Source organism: Mastigoproctus giganteus, chromosome 5 (genome assembly GCF_048544385.1).
Source record: "Mastigoproctus giganteus isolate SK-2022 chromosome 5, ASM4854438v1, whole genome shotgun sequence".
NCBI classification, from domain to species: domain Eukaryota; kingdom Metazoa; phylum Arthropoda; class Arachnida; order Uropygi; family Thelyphonidae; genus Mastigoproctus; species Mastigoproctus giganteus.
The window spans coordinates 231,504,182-231,525,265 of NC_143579.1; the positions used below are offsets into that span (position 1 = coordinate 231,504,182).

Consider the following 21,084-nt stretch of genomic DNA (forward strand, 5'->3'; position numbering starts at 1 on the left):
GCTAAAAGTAACTGTGTAGACCAACCTGAAGCTGTCTCAGCAGTGCAGGCAGGCTGCTAGGATAGCTGATGGAATCTGTCAATGATATATAGGAATTTTGCCAGCAGGGACAAAGAGATTATTATTCCATCGTATAAAGCAATGGTCAGGACGCATCTTAAGTACTGAATTCAAGTCTAAGTTTCATTTTGAAAAAGGATGTAAAAGCGTTGGAACTGGTGCAGAGAAGATCAAAAGATTAGTCAAGGGCACAAAAGGGTACTCTTGCTAAGAAGACTAGTTCGGCAAATTGTACCATCTGGAAATTATGCACCTGAGAAGAGACCTGATTGAAGTGTTTAAGGGATGGATCGAATAAACTAATTTCTGATGCAGTCCTTACTCTTGGTCAAACGACTTATAGATTTAGGGGACATGAATTTAAATTTGAAGCGAATGGCTGTAGGATGGTCGTGTGAAAATTTGCTTTCAGTTAGAGAGTAACTGATTGTTGGAATGAACTGTATCGTGTGTTTTAAAAGTAAATAGTTTCAATCAATTTTGTTTACTTCTTCTGGGACGATGCAGCCCCGATGCAGATTATTCAGAATTCAATATACCTGACACCGTTTTTAACCACGAACGCGTCAATGAAATTGAAGACAGATTTAATAAATTTCGCCCAAACATGCAGATGATTCCGCTGCTTCGAAATACGAAGTCTCCGATGAGTGCTCGAAGATTTTTCACCTTTTCCTTGAACTTAGCGACCATCTTTGAGGGCAAAATTTCTCTTCTGATAATGAAGTACCTCTAAAGATCTAAAGATAACGAAGCACTGATTCTTTCAAAAAACTAAGCACCAAATCGTGGGAATGGTTTATCTCCACATTAACATAATAGACTAGTCAGTAACCAAGTTCAAAGAGAACAAAATACGATTTCTTGTAGAGTATAGGCAGCCTTTAAGAATCTACCATTTTTCTGTAAGCATTTTATTTAATAACATCCTTAGCTAGGTTGTTTTTAACAGTTTTCTAGCGTTCTGTGCTAATTTTTCCTGCTTCTTCAACACCAGATGCATGCTAAGATAAATGTGCTCTACTTCTGGAAACGTTTACGAAACCAACTTTTCAGTAGTGGTAAAGAAAACTCTCACATTCTCGACTTCTCTGTTTCGGTATGAATATGGAGATGGGTGTAAACATGTCAGCAAATTCACAGCTGCGTCCACTGTGCAGCCATATCTGTCAGCTCCACTATTTATTAAAATGCCGGAAGGAACTTAAGGCAGTACCTAGCATGCCTACTCCAATGAAGATTCTTCTCGAATTAATTCAAATGTAAAACGCGAGATATGTGTTGATGTCCAGAGCTATATTCCACGTGGCTAAAAGGAATTGTACACGAGGTGTCTGTACACGATGTAATTGCAAAGAAAGTTTTACAGAAGCTTGGAAGCAACAGCTCAGAATCAAAATTTGGATTGATGGATTATACCTTTCTCGGTATAATCCATCAATCCAAAATTGGATTTCTGGTGTGGTCTGTTTCATTATCAACTGATTGGCAAGTTCTTCTTTAAGAGATGGACTGCAGATTGCAACGAGTTGGGCTGGAGTTAGTAGGGTGTGGGAAAAAATTGGAATGAGAGCTATCTGTTATGTTAAGGTGTATATGCGGAAATGGACTGTTGGATGTTGTCCCTAAGTAGTATGTAAACAATCAAGCTCCAACTGGAAATCAATAGCCGGGAAGAACCAGAAGAATTCATAGATTGAATGATCAATAACACCATCCACAACTTCAATAAGTCTGCAGAGAAGGGAGAGAAAGCGCTGTTCGGATGGATGTCATTGGAAGTAGTGTCCTTAACTCTGTATAACCGATTCCAACGCTTCTGCAACTTTTGGGAGCATTTCTGATAGACTTATATTTTGGAAATACAGTACTAAAAGTTCCTGTATTGTGTTTTGAACATTTTCGTCGTTGCAAATCTGTAACCTTTTAATGGACCTTTAAGCTCGTAAAACAAAAATAAAATTACAGAGAGATAAATCCTTTAAGTACTTTGGATTGGGGGTTGCACAGTGATGGTGTGCTTCGAAATAAATGGAAAGTGCTGAGTGTGCAGAGTTGGATGCAAGCCCCGATTTCCTGAAGCACACTTTTCCGGACATTTTCTCAGAACAACATCAGGCAATCGCTGTAGGACTTCTGTAAATAATGTCCTGTAAGTCAAAGAATACAATAAGCATGATCTTCACATTTGATCGAGATTGTCTTGCTTTATTGAGTCTTAGAGAGGACAGAATCTTCCATTAAGAGGACTAAGCCTTTGTTTTGCGGGTCATAGCCATACACCCACGTCATGGTGGTTTGTCACCGGTAATGATTGAAGAGACATGAGTCAGAGCAGTACATTGACGAACATCCTGACATTCAAGAACTAGAGCCGCTTTCTGGGATCATCAGTGACTATGCGAAGCACAAACTTGGCTGAACGCGTAGCATTTTCAAATCTTGCGTTAAAATTGATTGATGTGTGCCACAAGAAATACCAATTTCACTGTCAAGTTCGTGGATAACTAAAAGTCGATCAGTCCCGATCAAATCACGAGCACAACGAAATCATTGGGCATTGAAATTGAAGAGAGACCAGAGCAAGGATTGCCTTCAACGAATAAACGATCCTCTTTAGACTTTGCTAGCTATTGAAAAGTCTTTTCAGTAGTTCGCAAGGTTTTCATAAATACTTGCTGCTCAGTAAAATCACTTTACTATATCAAAATGAGTCACAAACATGCTGCAAAAAAGTCAGTCCCCAAACTTTTTGATCACACCTCGAACACAGTATTACGTAGCTGAAATTTTAACTCTGTTGAAAAGATTCTTTAAAATGTACCAAAACATTCTAAGTAATTTAAGTAATTTCCACAGAAGAAAACAATCACCCGCTGCTGTTCCTTCCAGTTGTGAATTTAATTAGACGGGCCTATCACACCTAACTACAAAACCGGTAACCGAATAAAGGAGATTTTTAATCAATTTCCCCTTTACTGAGCCTTTTCCCCTTTAAAAACTTTACCTCTCGTTCGCTCCGAAATTAGAATAAAAAACTCTCCTAGTTCGTTATCAGACAGCTACAATCCAATTAAATACACTAACACCTTCAGGGTATGTGTTTACCCAATTGTTTTCAATTTTCCTTTTATAGCATTTCATCCTAAACGTGTACAATGGATGTTTCTTTTCCCATCAGTCCATCTCCTGAAACAACTCCATTAATTCTAGTCTGATGTGTGCGCTTTTTCTTGTGTCGTATTTGATTCCAGTTCACTAACAAGATTGGACTTAAAATTCTATTCTACACTTAATCTTCCCCTTTTTCATTTGACAAGTGAAAAAGAAAAATAAAAGCTATTTTTTCTTTTCTTTCCATCCTCTATCACTCGACATGCAGTTGAAACTTAATTATAAACACAGATTTGCCTGGGTTTTTTTGTAGAAAACTCAAGTGTTGCTGGCCAATCACACTTAACACGCAACCAGACTACATCGTTATGGGATAAATGTAAAACCGAATGCACTACTGCGCATGGACGGATAATAACACAATGCCTTTTGTGCATAAACACATCTACACAAAGAACGCTTCTGAGAATTTCGATAGAAAGAGTAAAAAAGATGGTCCAACTTTTTCAATAGTCACATTTATTTTTCTTGCCTCTAAAGAAACTGTATTCATGGTTTGCGTTTTTCTATCCCTCCTCTTCCAGAAAAATCAATCGGGCTCACCAGAAGGGTGTCGTGTGCATCTGGGAAACATCAATTATCCAGAAAATATATAAAAATTAACTGTCATCATGGTTAGACAATAAAAGACGTCTCCTAAGTTCATGCTGGACCTTCTGTTCGGATCTCAAGATAACATTGCACTGTCTTGATTTGTTGAAATTCAAACGCTGCCCAAAATGGACAGGCAGGTAATAATTAATACTAATAAAAGCTCGAAACAAGGGGAATTTAAATACAAATTTATTCTGAATCTGAAGTCTTTCTAAACAGAATCTCATTTAGGTTACACAGTTGTTCTAAAAAACCTTCATTTGGATTGATTTCTCTCTGCCTTCTTACAACTCGTGTGGCTTCTTGTGCCGTTAGATGGAGTTTAATCATCAGAAAAGCAAGGACTAATGCAGCTGATCGGCTGATCCCTTGACGACAGTGAACTAGTATTTGACCTAAAAGTACAGAAGAAATCTGAGTTATTGGCAATAAACTTCCATTCAAAACAAAGACAGTTCATTAATAAAAAAGACGTGGACGATCAACTACAAAGGAAAAAGAATATGGTCAATACGGAACCAGAGGAGGAAGAGCAAGAAGAAATACAACCCACAGCAGCTGAAGTGGAAAGAGACGAGGTCATGATATCCAGAATAGAGGACGAGTGGAAGAAGGTCCTAACAGAATTCGAAGGTATGGACCCCACAAAGATCCACGTGATACCAAAGCAGAGGCCGATAGAACCTTGTTGAGAGTCACAGACCACCTCAATCGGCAAATAATACCACATTACCTGGACAACAATGGTGCAACACTGGAGGCCATCTACACAGTCGTGTATTGTGCTGCCATAACAGCCACTAGGATTAATGGAAGAGAAACGAGAGACAAAAGGAACAGCCAGCTTGGGAAAGAAGACTTCTGCAAAAGATAGAAGAATTAAGAGTCAAGATAGGCCAATTGATCCAATACCAACGGGGTAATAGGAGTAAGAAATTGATTGTAAAAGCGAAGAGCATCCACAGCAAACATGAGACAAACAATCAGAGAATATGAGAGTACTTCGACACACTGAAGCAGAACCTCCTCACAATCAGCAAGAGACTACGACGATACAAAGAGAGCTCCCACAGGAAAATAAACAGCCGAATCTTCGATGAGGACCAAAGATGCTTCTATATGAATCTCGGAGAAGACGGGAAAAATGGTAACGGACCATATGAGCAGAAGACGATTGAGGAGGTCTGGGGCAACAAATAGAGCAGGGAAGTAAGACATAACAGCCGAGCCCCCTGGATAGAACTAGAACGAAAGAAAACCATGGACGTACATGAGATGAGAGAGTGGGAGATTCGGGAAGAAGAAGTAAAACAGACGACAAAGAACTCTCACAACTGGCGAACTCCAGGAATAGATAACGTTCACAACTACTGGTACAAGAAACTCAATTGCACACACACAAGCACCTGGCAGAGCAGTTCACCCGAATGATAAGGCACTCAGAGACAATACCGAAGTTTCTCACTCAAATAATCACATATCTGAATCCTAAAGACAAAGATACAAGAAACTCGGCGAAATACAGGCCAATCACCTGCCTCCAAACAATGTACGAGATCCTGACCAGCTGCATAACCAGGAAGTTATCAGACCACTTGGAGAGCCAGGAACATAATGGGCAAACAGCAGAAAGAATGCAAGCGGCTGAGCAAAGGATGCAAAGAGCAATTAACCATAGATGCTGCGGTTATAGAATAAGCCTACATCGATTACCACAAGGCCTTCGACTCCGTGCCTCATAGCTGGATAATAGAGGCGCTGAACATCTACAGAATCAATCCGATTGTGACAAACTTCTTAGGAGAAACGACGGCGAAATGGAGTACCATCATTAAGGTTGAGAACATCACAACCAGGCCAATCCCCATCAGGAGAGGAATCTTTCAGGGAGATACCCTGAGCCCACTGTGGTTCTGTTTAGCACTTAACCCGCTATCCACCATGAGCAACAGCAGCAAGTACGGATATAACCTCAAAGAAGGAAGGAAGAACCTGTACACCCTCACCTACCTAATGTACATGAATGACATCAAGCTCTATGCGGGAACCGAGAAGCAACTCCAGCAACTACTCCGGATCACCGAAGAATTCAGAAATGATATTAGGATGGAATTTGGTTTAGACAAATGCACGACCCACGGATTGCACCAGGGAAAATTAGTCAATCGAAACTACCAGCTACAAACTGGTAAAGAGATCGAAGCCATGGCAGAGGAGGGAGAGGCCTACAAATACTTGGGGATGATGCAGGCTCAGCAGTTGCAGCACAAGGAAATTAAGGCCTGCCTGACAGAAAAATACCATCAGAGACTAAGAAGCATACTGAAAGCAAAGCGGAACGGAGGGAACACAGTTAAAGTCATAAACACCTATGCAGTCCCATTGCTAACATACCCCTTCGGGGTAATAGATTGGACTAACACCGAGGTTGATGATATCATGAGAAAGACAAGGACAATGATGATCAAGAACCGCCAACACCACCCAAAGTCAGCAGTGGAGAGACTGACAATTGCTCGGAAAGAAGGAGGAAGGGGCATGAGAGACCTCTTCGAGCAACAGAAAACAGCGATTGCTAACCTGAAGGATTACTTCCAAAAACACACAGCAGCACTCCACCAGGCCATAAGGAAAATAGACAAGCGGTATACTCCATTCAACCTAAGAGCGAGGAGTCTCCTCCCAACCAGGAGGCACAAACGAAGCTAGAAAGATGGGCAGAGAAGACACTCCATGGTAGAAACTATAATGATATCCATCAAGATCACATAGATAAAACTGCTTCCAATGCATGGCTCACGAACGGGACGCTCTTCCCCAAGATTGAAGGATTCAACACCAGAAACTATAGAAAATACATCGCCAAAGAGCCCAGTGTCCGATGACACGCGTCCTCAGTAACGACCCAACACATCACCCTGGGGTGCAAGGTGATCACCCAGACTGAGTACGCTCATAGACACGACCAAGTAGCCAGGATAATACATCAAAAGCTAGCAAGGAAATACCAGTTGATCAAAGAAAGTGTATCGTACAACAAGTACGAACCCCAGGCAGTATTAGCGACCCCAACCCACAAGCTGTACTGGAACCGCGCCATGATAATGGATAAGGCAATCCCGCACAACAGACCGGATATAACCCTTATCATTAGCATTAGTAGAGGCATATGATGCAAGAAAGCAAGCTTATGCAGCATCAGCCCAAAGGAAAAAAAAAAAAAAAACACTCCCATTTCACCCCTCCTTCGTTCGAAAAATACCTGTCCAGCTGAGCCTTAAATTTATTTAGGCTATCAACTTCCACATCAAAGGAAGGAAGTCTGTTCCACCAACCAACTACCCGCTGGCTAAAGGCAAACTTCCGCACATCTATCCTACATCTGTCTTTCCTCAATTTGAATTTATGCCCTCTCAAGTGTTTATTATCTTGAGCAAAAGGAAGAATCCCATCGGCATTGAGCATACTGAAACCAATCAAGGCTTTATACACCTCTATCAGATCACCTCGCAGGTGCCTAGTTTCCAGACTCTGTAATTTGCAAAACTTAAGCCTTTCTTCGTAAGAGCAACCCTTTGTTCCATTCACTAATCTTGTTGCCCTTCTCTGTAGTCGTTCCAGCAGCTCTACATCCTTAAAATGAGGCCTCTAGATCTGTATACAGTACTCAACGTGGGGCCTCACCATTGCCTTATACAAGGGAATAATCGCCTCCTTTGTCCCTGCTAGAAAAATTCCTGTATATCATTAACAAGACACCATGAGCTACTCGTGCAGCCCGTCTGCACTGCTCAGAAAACTTCATATCTGCCTGCACAATTACCCCCAGGTCCTTTTCATTCTCTACCACTGTCAGTGTAGTACCACAGAGTTGATACGTTGCTCTTCGTTTCCCATATGTAGTACTTTACATTTGTCAATGTTAAACTTCATTTGCCACCTCTCAGCCCATCTGCTCAACCTTTCCAGATACTGTTGCAGCAGCATTGCGACAGTAGTGTCCTTAACAACCCTGCCAACTTTGTATCGTCTGCAAGCTTGGACATTAAGCTTGATATACAACAATGGACCCAACACTGAACCCTGAGAGACTCCACTAATAACATTAGTCCACGATGAACAGTGTCCATTGATTACCACTCTCTGTCTTCTCCCCCTCAACCACCCCTTTATCCATAGCAGCAATTTGCCTACAATGCCACACTGCTCCAATTTGTGCAGCAGTCTTCCATGTGCAACAGTATCAAAAGCCTTTCTAAGATCCAAGTATATAATATCAAAGTTATTCCCTGCATCCAGTTCTTTTGTGACTGCATCATAGTATCCAATCAAATTGGTCAGGCAAGACTTTCCCTTAACAAAACCATTCTGTGTCCGTGCTGTAACTGAAGTCTTGTCTAGATGATCCTGCAGTGCTTCTTTAACCAGTGCCTCCATTAATTTTCCTGGAACAGAAGTTAAACTCACAGGTCTATAATTACTTGTGTCACCCTTTGATCCTCCTTTGTGAGTTGGGGTCACATTTGCACCTCTCCAGTCTATGGGTACCTCCCCTGAGTCCAAGGAAGCTCTCATAATTATGGCTAGGGGTTTGCTTACTTCCTTTGCTGCCTCCTTTATTATAACTGGATAGATCGCATCCACTCCGGGTGCCTTTTTTTATGTTTATCCTCAACAATTTCTCCTCCACTTTCCTCTCATTTATTACAAAATCATCTAGCTCACTGCCAGAGTTTACTTCACCTCTGACATTCCCCTTCCTGAATAACTCTTCATGTGGGAATGTCGATGCAAAATACTCGTTTAGTTTGTTAGCCACCTGAGCAGGATCCTCAACTGTTGAACCATCAATATCCAGTGGACCAATCTGATTCAATCCTTTCCTTCTAGAATTTACATAGATAAAGAACTCTTTTCTGTTTTTCTTTGCATCCTTTGCCAAGGATTTCTCATAATCTGCCTTTGCTTGCCTAATCTCCTTTGTGACTTGGTTACAGACCAGCTTATATCTATCATAGGCTTCTATGTCATCCATTAATTTATATGTATCCCATGCATTTTTCTTCTCTGCCACATGTCTCATTAGTTCATCTGACATCCATTTAGGCCTAAACCTTGAACAATATTTCTTAGTTGGTATGTAAAGACTAGTAGCTTCCAAGAGAAGTTCTTTAAATGCTTCCCATTTTGAATTTGCCTTGTGGACAAGAAGGAAAAGACTACCTATCTGATTGACGTAGCGGTACCCAACACTGGCAAACTTTAGAAAACACATGGGAAAAAATCAGGATGTACACGAACCTAAAACAGGAGATCAAAGAGATGTGGCGTATGCAACAAGTTACGACCATCCCGATCATCGTGGCAGCCACAGGTAAGGTGCCAAAGATCCTACATAACAGCAAGCAATGTCTCCAGCGAATACCTACAAGGAACTCCAGAAAGTAGCAATCCTGAACACCTGTAGGATAGTCAGAGAGTTCCTCGACCAACAGTAACACCAGACATAAGAACCACCCTGTGTACTTGATAGCAATACCCGTAACGAGGTGGAACCTCCAATCAGGGAGAAATAATATAAGAGCAGCAATAATAATAATAACAAGCCATATCAACTAATTTGATGACTATTATTGTTTATTATTTTGTTTATTGTTTTTTTTTTTATGTATAATAAATGTTTAGTTCATAGAGTAAGAAAACACGATTTGAGAATGTACTTGTGCCGCCATCTAGTGATCAATATCTGACCTGCGCAATTCTAATAATAAGAAAACAATTTTCAACAAACTTAAATATATATCTTAAATATATATTTAGGTAAGTTCAGCTGTATTTCAAGTTTAATAAATTATTTCTCTACCATTTAAAATAGTTTTGAATGCTGGTAGAAAAATCAGCTTATCGGTAACGTTAACTAAAATAAATTTTATGTTATGTTTAATCACATAATTAAGCTAAAAATTAAGCTAAGCTATATCCACGATTTAGTCACATAATTATAATGATATAAAATAATGACGGTTTGGGTTCACATTTTTCAAACTAGAGGTCGCGGAGATCTACAGGAATAAACCACTAATTTTGAAATTAATACTTTACATAAATATAAATAAATATTTAAAAAAATATATAAATATTTAAGAAATAATAAAATTTACAATTTATGGCATTATTTCATATAAATACACGTAAAATGACGTGTATTTATATGAAATTAGCAGTAAAACCTGGAATTTAAAACTTTTTTTTTTCTTTAAATAAAAATATAATTCGGTTTTTTAAGGGGGAAGGGTCCGGAAAAAAAATTTAAATATAAAAGGGCATACTTAGATCACGAAAATTTGAACACCTGATCTACTTGATAACTAGCTAGTACTAATAAATAAATTAGACTTTTCAGTATAATAGTTAACGAAATGATGGTCATCAGTACATGTACTTCGCATTAACTTTACAAATGATAAGTACTGAATCATACAGTAACAGAATATTTATTTACCATTTCCATCCAGAGCTTTCTGTATAAAATCGGCTGCTTCATTGAAATAGGGATGCAACTGGTAACTGGTGAGATCCAAGGCAGGAACACCCAAGTACTGAACTTCCATGTCGCGATAAAATTCAGCAGAAGTATTAATGAGGTTAAGACTGATATCCGTACCGTGGGCAGCATTCAGAATGTGGGTAATGCCAAGTCTCTTCAGAATTTCTTTGTTCATAGCAGTCAGCCTACGAAGAAAAGAGAAAGTAGGGATGAAAATCTCTAAGAAAGACTGTGGCACCATCGAAAGTAATTCTCAGTGAAAAAAAAAATTGGAATAATGAAAATGAATTTACCCGTTTCCAAGGAATATTCCTGGATAGACTTCATTATATGCATCGGTAGGTAGTTCGTAAATACCACCAGATGGTGCTGTGATAATAGCTGCAAGTTCAGATGGAAGGCATTGACGATTGTCTTTCGATGAAGACCAGCTGCACATAATTTCGGAAATCCTGTAAACATCAGAGTAGCATGGAGAGTTTTCTTATTCGTAGAAGAACGATTTAATTTGCCGATAATTAAAAACAGAAATCTGTTTATAAGAAGTACGGCTACAAAGTTCTAGGAATCGCATGGCAAGGCACTGTTGTTGCGACCAAAGACAAAACTATCAGTGTTCGTTGTTGAATTGTGTTTCTTCATCTATCGTTACAGCGGTCTAAGTTTTTGTGCGTTTATTGAGTGCTTTCGTTATGTTATGGCCGTGTTTATGTCTAAATATGGGGAACGTTATTTACCAGTATGTCCTACAAACTTTGAGGTTAGTTTGTGTGTTCTGGGCTACAATCATTGAGTACCACTCTTATAAAAATGAATGCCATGTGGTACTTTGCTTTAACTCAATGCTTTAACCCTCTCTGTACTACTGGCACTTTGCTGTTAAAGCATGTCAATGCTCTATGTCATACTGTGTAGCCTATAGTGACTTGCTTTGAAGTTATGAGCGTGTAAAAGCTTCGTTGGCCTGCCCAGAGCCCAGATGTTAATCCCATTGAATACCTTTGGGAGAAACTGGAATGTCGGCCTTGGGCCAAGCCAACACACCATTAGTAGATTAGTTATCCCAGTGTTGAAGAAGGAATGCACCAAAATACCACCTTCCAATTATCAAAAATGTCCAGAGTCTGCTGATGAGGATACAGCACGAAATTAAAGTCAAAAGGTGGGCCGAGATGTTATTTCAAATATTGCATGAATAATACATTCTTTGAAACATGTAGGTGTGTTGTTACTTTGGGCAATACAGTGCCAAACATCCATTAAAAATTACTATTTCAATAATGAAGGTATTTTCAGAGAAGGAACTTCCTTATGTACAGGCATGGTTCTCCTTCCTTAAATTTTCTTATGATGTCAGCCCAACCCAAAGATACGCCAGTGGTGAATAAAAGTAAGTATTCTTGTAGTTAGCAAACTGGCCAATACTATTCACCACACCGTGCGGAAACAGTTTTTAGTTAGCTGTTCATAAATCATAATATATCTATGTAATTTTTAAAAAGTTTCATTTGATACGAGTCCAAAAGAAGTGGGACAATGAGTCATTTTTTTCATACAGCTGGACGATTTTCTTTAAGGAAGGAGTAACTCAAACATTATAGTAGAGAAAAAATCAACAGGCAGCCGAAGGTCACTCACTAGGCCCTCTCTTTAAAAGCGTTAGTATGGAGTGGGAAGCCAAGTAAGTGACCTTGAGCAGCCTGTTTTTTTCCCCCTACTTTAATTGTGATTGTTTATACTTAACAATTTCAGTTTTTTTTAATAAATTTGGGCATAGAAAATAGTGTGGACAAAACTTTTTCAGTGAAATTCAAACAAATTAATTTGCTTGGTAAGTTTGTTGTCTGCTTATTCTATTAAAAAGTTCAGTTTTATACAAAATTTTCTATGCTATTTTATTTTAAATAGAATGGACATATACCAACACGAACTTACCTTTTAACTAGCAATGCTGCTAAGCCTAACTCTCCTATTTTTATATTTCTTTACTCCAATAGTCAGAACAACTATTAGCTGCAGCTACCTTGTATAACCTAAATATAGACATTCGCGTCCTCCAAAGAACGCTTCTCTTGGCAGCAAAGGCAGAGCCATTAATGCGATTTTATTTGGACAAAAAAAAGAATATGGATCCATTAAAAATAAACGTGTGGATAATACAGATGATATCCACCAAAATGTAATTTTTATTTGGTCATACCAATAAAAACTGTACAGTGTTAAAAATGCTGTTGTAGTAAAGATTATTATTCAGTTTGTCTTAAATGTGATTAAATCTTATTCACAGATGTAGAAGAAATTTGTAACAAAGTGTAAAAAATTAAAAGAATACAGAAAAATAGAATGCAAAACACACAAAGTAACAAATTTAACTAATTCCAAACGATTACTAAAATTCTAGATTGTGGAAGATGCTGCCATCTGGTGGAAAATAAGCGGATCTTTATATGAATTTTTACGTTAAAATACAGCAAAAATAAAATATAATTTAAAAATACAAGTTATTTGCTACAGTAACTCGAAATTAAAACAGTGTTGTATATGGGCTTCAGAATTCTACACCATCCCTCCAAAAGTGGGGAGTTCTTTCATATGAACTCAGAAACTTGGTCAAGCTGTCGAGTATTTGATTATACACAAGAATTTGGCCAAATTGTAGGGTATAATCTTCTCCCCTCTACCCTCTTCTGTGAAGGAGGGAGACTGTGAAACCAACGAACAAGGGAGAAGTTTTATAGGGCAGACTGCAGCACATGAAATACGATTAAAGAATTCTTCAAGCACCCAATTATGAGTATCTGGGAGTCTTGTTTTATCTACTACATATTTTACACCGATTATCGAAATGATCAAAAAGATCACAATGATTTTTCTGTAGATAGACGGCTGTTTTTAATAATCTATCCATATTCCGATATTATACATATCTTTAATCTTCTCAAAACTACAAAAAATTGTAAATTGTGGTTATATATACAGTGCTATAGTAAGAGTGAAACAACACTTTAATGAGCATAGGTAAAACATTTACTTAATTAAATTACCTTAATTCCCAACGCAATCATATTGAAATTTATTAATTAGCTATATTTCCTATCTTGGGAACATTATCAGTAGCATATTGCCAGCAGGGATGCGATTCGGGACATTGCATCACAACCTCTCCGATAATCGAAGTTAAATCATAATAACAAGATTAGAATATTTACAATTTCTTTAATTTATAATATAGAAATTTCATGATATACAAATAATGCAACAGAGCAAGCTTATAGAGCATCAGCCAAAAAAAACCACCTCCGATTGTACCTATTCATTCCCTACAATAATAATAAAAAAACTATTTATTAGGGTCACCCAGAAGGTTATTTCTACCCTTGTGTATTGAATCTGTAGATTGTGAGTGTTCTCTGGTCAATTTGCCTGCTATACTGCACGAAAACCCCCAGTTTTTCGGGGGGAAAACCTTGCTATCTACGCCTGAGACAGACTAACTCATCCACGGAGTGAAACAAGCCCATAAAAGTTCCTCGCGTCATCTACAGGATTCAAACCCTGTCCTTTACCACTCGGTGCAGAGAGGACGGTGACAACACCACTGTGTTACCGACCCAGGCTCAATCCCTCCAATCGTTTCTTTACTTCTTCCTTGAATTTTATTTAAATTATCAATTTCCACAGCAAATGAAAATTTCTTCCAGCAATCAACCGTTCGCAGGCTAAAGGCAAAACTTTCACACATCTATTTTGCAACCGTCCTTCCTCAATTTGAATTTGAGCCCCTTATGTGTGTGGTCTCAAGAGGAAGAATTCTATCAGCATTGACTATGCTCAATCCATTCAAAGCTTTAAACACCTCAATCAGATCCCCTCGCAGGTGCCTAGTCTCCAGACGTTGCAATTTGCAGAACCGAAGCCTTTCTTGGTAAGGCTTCGGTTCATATTGTTTTTGTGGGTGACTGAAACAAGTGCAGTCACCTTTACAAAAACAATCCTCCCCTTTACCCTTGATGGTAGTTACATCTTTAAGTAAATCTCAAATAAATACACTGTGATCACTGCCACCTTGTGGTTCCTCTACCTGCAGATTCTTAATACATGAATAATCACTGCTGATAAAATAATTAGCTCAAGAGTACTACTCCCTCTTGTTGCCTCTCTAATATGCTGCTGTAGAAAACAGTCATCCAATAAATCCACAAAAGTCTTGCTTGTCCACAAGTGTCCAACCCACAAGTTCCAGTCAATATCTGGAAAGTTAAAATCCCCATTATAAAACATTCCGATTTACTAGCCCACTCTATTCACCGACAGCTATTCATTGTACTATTGCTCTCATTTTTGGTTTCCTAGAGCTGGTCACATCAAACTGCCCAACATTGTACTGCCCACCAATATCAACTGGATGCACTGCCTTAGATTTTATGTGCTCCTTAACTAAGAGCATAACCCCTCCTACCCTGTTTATCCTTTCTGTATACATTGTACTCCACATATTCAAATTCTACAACTCTTATCTGAGTGACACCACGTCTCTGAAATGACAATGTCTGCATTTGATATCTTTATCAGCACTACAAATTCATCAAATTTATTTACTATGCTGCTAGCATTGGTGCAAATGTAAGTATGCATGTACCTATTCTTACTCTTACTTACCCTAAAACAGTCCATGTATTCACTTGTTCCATAGCTCTTGTGGTTAGCACAGTTGGTAGGATCACAGTGCTCCCCACACTCGGTGGAACAGACCTGAGTTGAGTCCTGTCGATGAAGTGAGGAATTTATATGGGCCTTTTTCACAACGTGGCTGAGTTAGTTGGTTTCAGGCGAGGGTAGCATGGTTTTTTCTCCCGGAAACTAGGGTTTTTTGTCCAGAAAAAAAGAAAATTGACCTCAGAACATACTCAATTTACAGACACTATACACGGAACAATATGGTCTTAGTTGTTGATGCTCCTAAAACCCTATTGCAACAATTTGTTCCATAATGACTTCCAACAGTTCTTGAAATCCCTGCTGTCTTGCTTTCCAGGCTGTTATTCTTTCCAATAGAAATAGTGCAAGAATCACTTTCACCTCTGCCTGTGGAACTTGTTGATCTATTAGTCTGTGTATCCCCGCCACCAAGCTAGCAGTTTTCCGACCCACCTAAAACTACCTCCATAGAATCAGCAAATATTCTTGCACCCTGTCTATTTAAGTGTATCCCGTCCCTACAGAGGCAGTCTCTCCTGTTAACAAGTACAGACGATGCTGAGAAATATTTTACCCAATTAGCCTTTGGTGGAATTGATTGACAAGGCTCTCAACATATACTCCCTCCTATCACGTCTGGGCAGTTGCTACTTTTTTCAAACATTGACCTGTTCTTGTTGAGGAGTCTGCAGATTTCCTAGTCTTAATGTCATTGGTGCCAACGTATACAAGAATATCACGTTTTGAGTCCTTGAAAGATGATATCTGCTCTACAGTGTCATCAACTTCATCTACAGTACTTTACCTTGGTCCTGTTCCACCTATTCTATTTGCACAATATATATCCCGTTTCTCTGACAACAATAGCTCCTGTGGGACCAGCACATTGTGCTTTGGTGGATGCCACTGTTTTGCCTGATGATCAAGTGCAACACATCGGCAGCCACAGCTTGATGGATTCCCAATTTAATTCCTTCCAGGGCATATATACGAGGTGTGGCAAAAAAATTTTCGGACTGGTGCAATAAAAGAACATAAATTCTTTTTTTTGCACGGATTTCTTTCAAATAGGGTAAAAGTAAGGAAATATGTGTTGCAAAGCAATTACTGCAATCAGTGAATATTATAATCGCTTGATTAGACATGTTGCTGAGAAATGTAATATCCATTTTGACTGTGTAAAGTTCAAATAGCCTGGTACTTGAACGACTTAAATGGATGATACTTTCTGTCCATAATGGATTTGGTTGGGAAAACAACCTTGTGGGCTTTTGGTTCCCTAACATGTATGGAGGCTCGATATTTGTGTTTCTCTGTTGATTTGTTTCCAAGAGATCTGTAAACTTCAACCTGCAAAACATTCATGAATGAATGTTTTGCGGCCATTTTGACGAATTTATAATAGGTGTTTTCATCACTTAAAACGATAGAGGTTCTTTGAATCATATTCGGCCAAGTCTAAAATTATTCCAACCCAGAGCTGTAACTAGGAGGTACCTTCCCAAGTGCAAATTTGCCCGCTTCCACAAAACATGGTGGAAGTTTATTCCAACAAGCAATTACTCTATTTATGTGCACTTGTGCGTATCATCCGAAAAAGAGTAAAGATGCCATTAGCATTGTTTATTCAACCCTTTAAATGCCTTATGCACTTCATATAGATCACCACACAGACACCTAATTTGTATTTCTTGGTAAAATATCCTTTTGTACCCCCCCCCAATAATCTTGTTAATCTCCTCTGTACTCATAACTTCTAAAATGAGTTTAAAACCTATACTGTATTCAGGATTCCAAATGTAGCCTAAATATTATCTTATTACAATGTCCTCTATCAGACAGAACCCCATGGGCTATTATAGGAGCCTATTTGCATTTCTGAAGAATAATGCAAACAGGCATTATTCTTCAGTAACGTTTGCAAAACATTGCAAGTCACGTGACCACAGTTGTGGATATAAATGCAGCAGAACAACATTTCTAGTATCAATTAAGCGTACAAACCATAGCAAGAACGGGGAAAAGGAGTGATCTAACGGACTTCGAACGTGGTATGGTAGTAGGTGTAAGACGTGCTGGACAAAGCATATCTGAAACGGCAGTTCTCCTGAAGTTTTCACGCACCACAGTTTCATGGATGTATCGAGAATGGTGCAACGAACTGAATGCATCCTCTCAACGGCACTCCTGTGGAAGAAAATCGCTTGTTGATGAGAGAGGTCAGAGGAAGATGGCTAGAATTGTGCAAGCAAACAGACGGGCCCCAATGTCGCACATCACGTCAGAATACAACCTTGGTGCGCAGAAAATATCGCAACGGACCACTAGTCGCACTTTGTTGCGAATGGGTTACAACAGCAGACGGCCACATCGCGTACTTTTGTTATCAATGAAGAACAAGAGAGCACGCCTCCTGTGGGCACCGCAACACCAGCACTGTACTATCGAGAATTGGAAAACAGTTGCTTGGTCTGACGAGTCGAAGTTCCTGGTACATTATGTTGATGGAAGACTCAGAATTTGGCGAAAACAACATGAATCCATGGACCTGTCATGTCTGACTACTGTGCAAGATGGTGGGGGCAGTGTTATGGTGTGGAGAATGTTTTCTTGGCACACGTTGGGTCCATTGATACCCATATATTCACATCTGAATTCCACATCGTACCTAAACATCGTTGCTGACCAAGTTGGATCTCAGTCCTATTGAACATATTTGGGATGAGCTGTTCGCTGCAGGCCTACACCTCCGTTGAATCTCAAGGAACTGCGTGACACATTCATGTCTGCATGGTACTCCATTCCTGCACAACGTTTTCAGCATCTTGTTCAACCCATGCCTAGACGAATTCAGGCTGTTTTGAAGGCTCAACACGCTACTAGGTAGATGTACCTAATAAAGTGGCAGCACACTGTATATGATATCAGATTATACAATTACCCAGAGGTCCTTCACTTTACAACTACCTTGAATTTTTTTATGAAACCCTAAACAAGAAAGTATTACAACCTACAGTATTAGTACAGTCGATGGGTTGGAGGATGAGAGAGCAGACATTTTTTTAACGTTAGACTTGAACTTCTGTATTGTTCAGGAAATACATATGAAGGAAGGTTATTCGAGAAAACAATGTAGAAGGGATAAACGAGTAAACGTTCGTTCTGTGTGTTAAGAAGTGGAGAGGGAATGGATGCTGTTACCCACGCATTTGGAAGAGAATAGAGGAATTACATATGCCAATTCAGAAATACCAATGAAAGTATCTACAGAAAAACTGGCCATCTACAAGGCAAAAAAAAAAAAAAAAATGGAAACTTTGTAAGAAATGGGCAATAATTAACCTTATTGCTGTCCTTTGAATGGACTCAGAGCTTGTGAGAAATTTTAAGGGGAACTGCCCGAGATGTGGGAACAATATTAAGTGGTGTAGTGGATTGGAAGACTAATATAGTTGGTAGCTGTTTAGAAACAAAGTAAGGATGACAACGAAAAAGAAAACCTTTTTGATGCAGAGGAAGTAATATTTGTAATGTGCTTATGCCAAGAGATGGGAAAAGCGGGGGTAACCTAATCCCCTAAAGGAATGTGATCTGTCTAGAAATCTGAGTGTCATTGCAGATGAGCACAGAAGCTGCAGACTCGTTTTTGTAAGGAATAAGACAGAACTGAGTTTCAGCATTGAAATTTCTTCACTATTGATAAAATACACAGAGACATGCTGTTAGAGAATTTGTGGTGGATATTGAGGTAGTTGTTTGAGCAGAGCAAGGTTTCTGAAACTGGAAGGTGGAATGTAGTGTGCCAGCCATCATTAACAAATTAGACCATATTGCACCACTGTACATAGTCTATGGAAATGCGTTCACTGGTCGATTTGCATGTTGTGCGGGCTTAAAAACCCAGAACAACCCAAGGGAGAAACCTACTTCCTCTGCCTGAAATCAACCAGCTACAGCCTCAATTGAAGACTGCTCGTTTCACTAAACTTTTCTTTAGAAATTCCGCGTTATATTTTATTATTAGCCATATAGTGCAAGGAAGCTTGAGGCTTATGTTGCCCCAGCCGAAAGAAATTTCCGAGTAACCCTAAGAGAGAGACAGAGAGGAATCACCAAGAAAGAGAAGAATGAAGATATCCAGCTCAGGACCCTGGGTGTGCCAAGCCCATATTCACCAGATGTGAATCCCTGGGGTTATATATGGGAATTGAACCTCGAGCTCTCCAAACTAGTGAAAAGTGGTGAGACCGCTTTACTGTCATAGAAGAGGGAGTCCATAGGATGAACTCTTTATCAGTCATTTATTATTATTAGCCATATGTTGCAAGGAAGCCTGAGGCTTTTGCTGCACCAGACGAAAAAATTTTCTGAGTTACCCAGAGAGAGAGAGAGAGAGAAGGGAATCATCAAGAAAAAGAAGACTGATGATATCCAGCTCAGGACCCTGGGTGTGCAAGGCAATATCCAGGGGCTCACCAAATGTGAGCCCCCGGATGTTATGCCAAACACGATCAAAATCCATAGGAATGTGAAGTTCAACTGCTTGTTTCACTAACCATTTCTACTGAATTTGTTCAAAAATGATTAACATACGCCACTACACTACCGTGAATTAACATTGTGGAATTTATATTGGCGATCATTGGTCGGATGGATGCTTGGAGTGAGCACCAGTTGTTTTATTTACTAATATTTGTTCACTTTTAGGTAAGTTATTGTTTGTTTGTTTGTTATTTGGTTTTTAGGAGCATTAGCAACTAAGGCCATATTGCTCCGGGGTTATGCGGTGGTCATTCCCTGACCTTTCCGCATCCTCCGTATTTGGTGGTGACGGGCTCGAACCCCGGTCTAATCAAGAAGCGTGTGCTACGCACTGCTGCTCCTGCCCACCTGGCTACGAAGGCGCCTAGGTGAGTTATGCATAATCATGAATTATTACTATTTAATGATTATTACTATTTAACTAGTTAATCATGAATTATTACTATTTGTTAACACAATGAAATGTACTTCACCCCATACATTAACTTATCCCAATAGACAACCAGAAGTGGCACCTCATTCATTAGCATAACAATAAAGCATTATGCCACATCACCTGAACAAATCAGACATCAGCATTGCAGTGTGGAATGATGTTTACATGGGGATTAAACTAAAATTTAAATGAAGATACACCAAGCTGCTAACAAAATATAATTTAGGGCCACTCTGACTGGCTGCCTTGGTGGGGTGATGTGTACGAGTAACTTATTGTACTCGTGCATCCATTGCTCTACTCGTGAACTGCAACTATCTCCTTATCTAAAGTCATGACTCCCTACTCATTAGATCTTTTAAATTATTTAACGGCCCTTAAACATTTGCTTATATTCATAAGTGCATCATATCCAATATCCGTGCTCTGCAGGTTGAAAAGATGGCAAGATCAGAGTCGTGTTTCTGCTAAGGAACAACAACTGCACTAGTTCAGCCCATTATTCGAGCCTTCAAAGCCTAATAATCTTGAATTAGCAGCATTTTCAGAACAAAAAGCAAAGGCTGCTTGGAATGGTGGCAGTCTTGGAGCAATGACCTGGCTGCTTGGATTGAGGTGAATGTGAAAGATCCAGTTGCACATTACATTAGCGAGGAAGAAATCAGTCCCTGTGAACAGTGGGAAGACAATCCAAAAACAGAAGGCTAGTGACATAGTAAGTGATTCCGATATGGATGACTCTTGTAAAAAAAAAGCATCAGAAATTCAGTGCTTGAAAAAAATTGAGGTGATAGCACGTTCAGAAGGATGAAGTGTAAAGTTTTTAGGGTATAATGGCACAGGGTTCCCCATCTCCACGTTGTGTACTGTTTTTAGGGGTATTGTTCTGTTTGTAATGTCATGGTGTGTGTTGTTTCTTACCTTTTAGCCATTGCTCATACTTTGCCATGAGGCAGGTCAGGTACCCAGTAGAAGTTTATATTAGTACTCTGGCAGTTGCCATCTAGTTCCCAAAGATTTCGGTGGCTAGGGC

The 21,084-nt window shown here is 39.3% G+C and overlaps 1 protein-coding gene across 1 annotated transcript; it reads right to left on the bottom strand.

Annotated features, from left to right (window-relative positions):
* Positions 1-4,017: 4,017 nt before the first annotated feature.
* On the bottom strand, positions 4,018-10,822 carry LOC150086267 (dual specificity protein phosphatase 3-like). The gene is made up of 3 exons (XM_090374843.1): positions 10,669-10,822; positions 10,331-10,560; positions 4,018-4,223 (listed from the first exon to the last, which is right to left on the bottom strand). The coding sequence occupies exons 1-3, from the start codon at positions 10,812-10,814 to the stop codon at positions 4,018-4,020; spliced, it is 582 nt and encodes a 193-aa protein (XP_090230969.1). The 5' UTR covers positions 10,815-10,822.
* Positions 10,823-21,084: the final 10,262 nt, after the last annotated feature.

Excerpts from the sequence above, each read along its gene's own strand:
- LOC150086267 (XM_090374843.1), bottom strand. The coding sequence starts at position 10,814 with ATGTGCAGCTGGTCTTCATCGAAAGACAATCGTCAATGCCTTCCATCT. Across the intron at positions 10,561-10,668 it reads GGAATATTCCTTGGAAACGG|GCTGACTGCTATGAACAAAG; the intron begins GTAAATTCATTT and ends TTTTCTTCGTAG. Across the intron at positions 4,224-10,330 it reads GAAAGCTCTGGATGGAAATG|GTCAAATACTAGTTCACTGT; the intron begins GTAAATAAATAT and ends CTGTACTTTTAG.